The 6,136-nt window shown below is 48.2% G+C and overlaps 1 protein-coding gene across 1 annotated transcript in view; it reads left to right on the top strand.

The window, feature by feature from the left end:
• The first annotated feature begins 2,575 nt into the window (after nt 1-2,575).
• The window catches only part of LOC119358456 (probable disease resistance protein At1g58390), a 13,685-nt gene continuing 10,124 nt past the window's right edge, over nt 2,576-6,136 (top strand). Inside the window, exon 1 of the mRNA XM_037624991.1 lies at nt 2,576-2,844. Coding sequence (XP_037480888.1) covers nt 2,576-2,844 — 269 coding nt within the window. The remainder of the gene's footprint in view (nt 2,845-6,136) is intronic.

Genomic DNA, 6,136 nt, shown 5'->3' with positions numbered 1-6,136 from the left:
CTCAACCTTATTCCTTAGCTCGTCTTCCTCCTCCTCGCAGCTTAGCTGCTCCTTCCAAATCGAACATTGAACCCCCCCCCCGGTTGCTCCCCCAAAGCTCGCATAGCTGCGGCCATTGATGTTGCAAGTTGTCGTCGTCACCAGTGCTACAAGGTGTAGTGGTCTCTGCTCCTATCTCTCTTCTTCATTAGATCCCTCCTCTAGAATCCTCGCCGATGAGGGCTTCGCCCACCTTTGTACAAGCTGTCATGGATGCGTCTTTGTCCCACAAGCTAGATGCCCAACTTTGTGGCCTGCGCTCCCCCAAGCGAACGTGAGAAAAAGAGGCGCTCGCATGGTCGGCGACGGATGCTTCAAAGCGAATGATGGGGCTCACAACATGACGGGTGGGGTTCACAACATGGTGTACACGGCCGGTGTTGTGATGGGGGAGGCAAATCGAACGTCCACATCCAATAGTTAGGGAGATAGCTGATAACTCTTAATTATCAGGCGGATGACACATAGTAGTCGCCTAAAAACTAGCCTTTCTTTTGGAAGAATGGTAAAAGGAAAATCTGAAACAAAAAAACAGGAAACAAGAATTGCCAAGAAATAAAGCTTGGGAGAACATATACTGTCAAAAAAAGGTTGGGACAACATAGCCCATGTTGGATTTGAGATGTGCGGCCCAGATTAATCTCTCCCCTTCTTCGTCCCGGCTGCCAGCATCGCTAGGGTTAGCGTGGTGGCGACCTTCGATCCAGGCGATTAATGGCGCGGCGGTGAGCTCATACGTGTTTGCCGGCGGGATTTTCCCTTCCTCCGGCGATCCAGTTGGGAGGGGCTCATCCCCATTCGTGCTCTCTTCTCCGGCGCAGCTGCACCATACATAGGTACCTCAGTTCGAATCCTGTTAAAAATTGATGGGCTTGTTCCTCGATTCCTCATCTAGTGTGGTAATTTCTGGATGGAGGCCAGGATCTTTGTTAATTATTATCCAGTTCCAATCCCGATCCTATGATCCCCATTGCAAAATTTTGAATGTTCACAAGAGCGATCCCCATTGTAATGTAACGTTCCTTCAGGCTTCAGGTAACGGCCAAATTTCGTGTTTTGACCCTTTTGGCAAACAAAATCGGGATCTGACCCCAGTTCGGAAAAATTTCGGGATCTGACCCTTTTGCCTACCGCCAGAGGGCCTGGCGGTAGGGTTGCGTGTCCTACCGCCGTACCCTACGGCGGTAGGCCTTTTGACGGCGACTGACGGCCGTTGGCAGGTGCTGACGTGGAAAAGGGCCTACCGCCATCCCCTACGGCGGTAGGTTACTGAAGCCTACCGCCATACCCTCTGGCGGTAGGGTCCTGTGTTGTGGATAAGGTGGGGAGGGGCTGGTTTGTGGGCCCCACCACCACTCCTCTTCCCCACTCTTCTTCTTCCCCGTGCTCAGCTCCTCTTCCCCCTCTCTCCCCCTCACAAACCCCCCCTAGATCCACTCCATTTGCTTGGGATTTCATCGATGGATCCGGAGCATTTTCATCACCCAAGGTGCTCTCTCATTTCCCCTCATTTTGATTGGTTGATATCTTTGTTTACTTTGCATTTGCTCATTTGATTGCAAACCCTAGCTCATCATTTTAGTGTGGTCTAATCAATTACTATGATCCATTTAGGTTTATGTTTGTGATTTCCTTATGTATGATGTGCTTAGAATTGCTTGTAGAAAAGTTTGTGTGCCTAGATCTAGTGCTAATCTTAATGTACATAATGAGGATTAGGTTAGGCTTAAGAAAGCAATTAAAGCTAAGTTACTTTAATAGCAACTTTTCGAATTGTAGGATGGCACCGTTCGTTTTCTTTGAAACTTCTGCTGAGGCGGCGGCGAACCGTGAACGCGGATTGATTGAGGAAAAGATGAATTTGTGGATCAAAGCCATTGATGCATTGAATGCGGAGTGTAGGGCCTTTTCATATAATTATTTCAATAAAGACCATTCCGAAAATTTTATAACCAAAAAGGAGAGGCTGATGAAGAAGCTCAAGACGGCGGAAAAAAATTGTAGGCGTGATCTTGCAATGCAAATTACGTTGTGTGCGACAACGGCAGAATATGCTGAGATAGACATGGGCAATCATGGTCAGGTCATTGATTGGTTAGTTCGCCAACCATTCTCGTCGGATGAGAACCGGGCATCTCGTTGGGCATGGGTCAAAGAAAGAAATGATGTTATTTGTTGCAACCCGGGACCGTACGCCGCATAGAATTGCATGAGGCTATGTAATCTTTGTCATTTGGACTGTAATGACATGTACCCTATGCTTGGTCGTCGTTTGAACTACTATGACTTGTACCCTTAACATTTGAACTCATTAAGAACTTAGTGTTGAATGTCCTATCAAGTAACCGAGTGTTGTACTCTACTTAATTTATTTTATGTTTTTTTATGTCATCTTAAACTCGTATATTCATGTAGGATGGACAGTCGATCCATGACTATGAACTTAGCGTGTCAAAAGATCATGGCGGAGCGACACCGTTGCTTGAAGAAGGAATGTGAAGCATGGTTGAAGAGTTGTGATGAGGCAAATGCGGCCATGAAGGATTTCAGCAAGTATCACTTTATCGAGGAACCTTCTGATGCTAAGGAGAAAAAAGCATTCCGAAAGCTTGTGAAGGAGAAAGAGAGGGTGCTTGATCAGCTGCAAGACCAGGAATATGCTTGCAGACACGCTTTGGCAGTTGAGATTGCGTTCACTGCAAGCAAAGAAGAATTCCGTGAGATGGACTTGAGGAAACCCGGGCAGGTCATAGGATGGGCAATCAAACAGGGCGTGTCAGAGAATCCCGCTCGTCGTGTTGCATGGTCTTGGTTCCGTGAAACGAATTGTGTGTTGGGTCATTTGGCAGGATCCACAGACTTTCAACTGAAGCGTAATCAAGCGCGTGATGATCAAATTGAACGTCTGATAAGTATGAGAATTATGTTACCTGTTTAGAAAATGTGCCGTTGAGCATGAGTTATTAGTTTCAAACGATGTCATCCGAACCGGGTCATGTTTTAATAAGTTTGAACATTTGTTATTCGTGAATGTAATGAACTATGTTGAGTTGAGTTATGTATGTGCTTGCGAGATGATCATTCTAATATTTGATAGAATTGGGTATATTATGCTAACATTCGACACATATGGGGCGAAACAGGGGAGAGGAGTGACCAGACCCTACCGCCATGGCCTGTGGCGGTAGGGTGCTGGACCTTACCGCCAAATGCCATGGCGGTAGGGGGGCAAATGTTCTGTGACGAGAAAAACCAACGCCCTGGCGGTAGGGGGGACCCTACCGCCACAGCCAATGGCGGTAGGGTCAACCCTACCGCCAGGGCGCTGGCGTTTCTCGTCACAGAACATTTGCCCCCCTACCGCCATGGCTTCTGGCGGTAAGGTCCAGCACCCTACCGCCATGGCCTCTGGCGGTAGGGTCTGGTCCTACCGCCAATGGTTTTGTTTTCTTTGTCACAGAAACTTTGCCCCCCCTACCGCCATGCAACCTGGCAGTAGGGTGCAGCACCCTACCGCCATGGCCTCTGGCGGTAGGGTTGTAACTCCAAAAAGAGAGCGCTCTGTTCTGTTCTATCCCAGTTCTCTTCCTAGCACAACAGTTTTTCAATAAAAATCATGACAAATCCCAGAATATAGTAACAAACTAAATTCATTCACAACACATTGCAAACATCTTCACACCAAATTCAATACAAATGGCAAATTCATTCACGACAAGTTGACGACACATGGCTTTTTGCCTTAGTACTACATAGTTCATGATAAATTTGGCATGGCTTCATCCGGTTACATGACGAGTCCACCGAAGCAAAGGTTTACTGAGTCATACGGGGCCATTTCCCCTTCCTGTCACGTGCCTCATCTGTTGGGGAACGTAGTAGAAATTCAAAATTTTCCTACGTGTCACCAAGATCTATGTATGGAGAAACTAGCAACGAGGGGAAGGAGAGTGCATCTACATACCCTTGTAGATCGCTAAGCGGAAGCGTTCAAGTGAACGGGGTTGATGGAGTCGTACTCGTCGTGATTCAAATCACCGATGATCCTAGTGCCGAACGGACGGCACCTCCGCGTTCAACACACGTACAGCCCGGTGACGTCTCCCACACCTTGATCCAGCAAGGAGAGAGGGAGAGGTTGAGGAAGACTCCATCCAGCAGCAGCACAACGGCGTGGTGGTGGTGGAGGAGTGTGGCAATCCTGCAGGGCTTCGCCAAGCACCGCGGGAGAGGAGAAGGACTTGGGAGAGGGGAGGGGCTGCACCAAAGGCAAAGGTGTGTCTTGAGAGGCCCTCCTTCCCCACTATATATAGGGATCCCAAGGGGAGGGGGGCCGGCCCCCTCAGATCCCATCTGAGGAGGGGGCGGCGGCCAGGGGAGGTTTCCCTCCCCCCAAGGCACCTAGGAGGTGCCTTCCCCTTGTGGGACTCTTCTTTATTGAAACCCTAGGCGCATGGGCCTATTGGGGCTGGTGCCCTTGGCCCATGTAGGCCAAGGTGCACCCCCTATAGCCCATGTGGCCCCTCGGGGCAGGTGGCCCCACCCGGTGGACCCCCGGGACCCTTCCGGTGGTCCCGGTACAATACCGATGACCCCGAAACTTGTCCCGATGGCCGAAATAGGATTTCCTATATATAAATCTTTACCTCCGTACCATTCCGGAACTCCTCGTGATGTCCGGGATCTCATCCGGGACTCCGAACAACATTCGGTACCACATACAAACTTCCTTTATAACCCTAGCGTCATCGAACCTTAAGTGTGTAGACCCTACGGGTTCGGGAGACATGCAGACATGACCGAGACGTTATCCGGTCAATAACCAACAGCGGGATCTGGATACCCATGTTGGTTCCCACATGTTCCACGATGATCTCATCGGATGAACCACGATGTCAAGGACTTAATCAATCCCGTATACAATTCCCTTTGTCTAGCGGTACGATACTTGCCCGAGATTCGATCGTCGGTATCCCGATACCTTGTTCAATCTCGTTACCGGCAAGTCTCTTTACTCGTTCCGTAACACATCATCCCGTGATCAACTCCTTGGTCACATTGTGCACATTATGATGATGTCCTACCGAGTGGGCCCAGAGATACCTCTCCGTCACACGGAGTGACAAATCCCAGTCTCGATTCATGCCAAACCAACAGACACTTTCGGAGATACCCGTAGTGTACCTTTATAGCCACCCAGTTACGTTGTGACGTTTGGCACACCCAAAGCACTCCTACGGTATCCGGGAGTTGTACAATCTCATGGTCTAAGGAAATGATACTTGACATTGGAAAAGCTTTAGCATACGAACTACACGATCTAGTGCTATGCTTAGGATTGGGTCTTGTCCATCACATCATTCTCCTAATGATGTGATCCCGTTATCAACGACATCCAATGTCCATGGTCAGGAAACCGTAACCATCTATTGATCAATGAGCCAGTCAACTAGAGGCTTACTAGGGACATGGTGTTGTCTATGTATCCACACATGTATCTGAGTTTCCTATCAATACAATTATAGCATGGATAATAAACGATTATCATGAACAAGGAAATATAATAATAATAAATTTATTATTGCCTCTAGGGCATATTTCCAACATCCTCCTCCTCTTGTGCCTTGCGAGCTCTTGCAAGCTTTCTTGCCCTCTCCTCCTCACGAGCAAGCTTCGCTTGGCGTGCCTTCTCCTCCTCGCGTTGCTTCCGCTCCATCCTCTCTTTTTGACGACGCTCTTCCTCCAAGCCTCTTTGAAACCTTTCTTCAAACAGCCGTTGCCGCTGTCTTGAGCTTCTTCATCAGCCTCTCCTTTTTGGTTATAAAATTTTCGGAACGGTCTTTATTGAAATAATTATATGAAAAGGCCCTACACTCCGCATTCAACGCATCAATGGCTTCGATCCACAAGTTCATCTTTTCCTCAATCAATTCGCGTTCACGGTTCGTCGCCGCCTCAGCAGAAGTTTCAAAGAAAACGAACGGTGCCATCCTACAATTCGAAAAGTTGCTATTAAAGTAACTTAGCTTTAATTGCTTTCTTAAGCCTAACCTAATCCTCATTATGTACATTAAGATTAGCACTAGATCTAGGCACA

Source organism: Triticum dicoccoides, chromosome 2A (genome assembly GCF_002162155.2).
Source record: "Triticum dicoccoides isolate Atlit2015 ecotype Zavitan chromosome 2A, WEW_v2.0, whole genome shotgun sequence".
Lineage (NCBI taxonomy): Eukaryota > Viridiplantae > Streptophyta > Magnoliopsida > Poales > Poaceae > Triticum > Triticum dicoccoides.
Note: the sequence above shows the minus strand (reverse complement) of the source record. Positions and strands in the feature narration are given on the sequence as shown.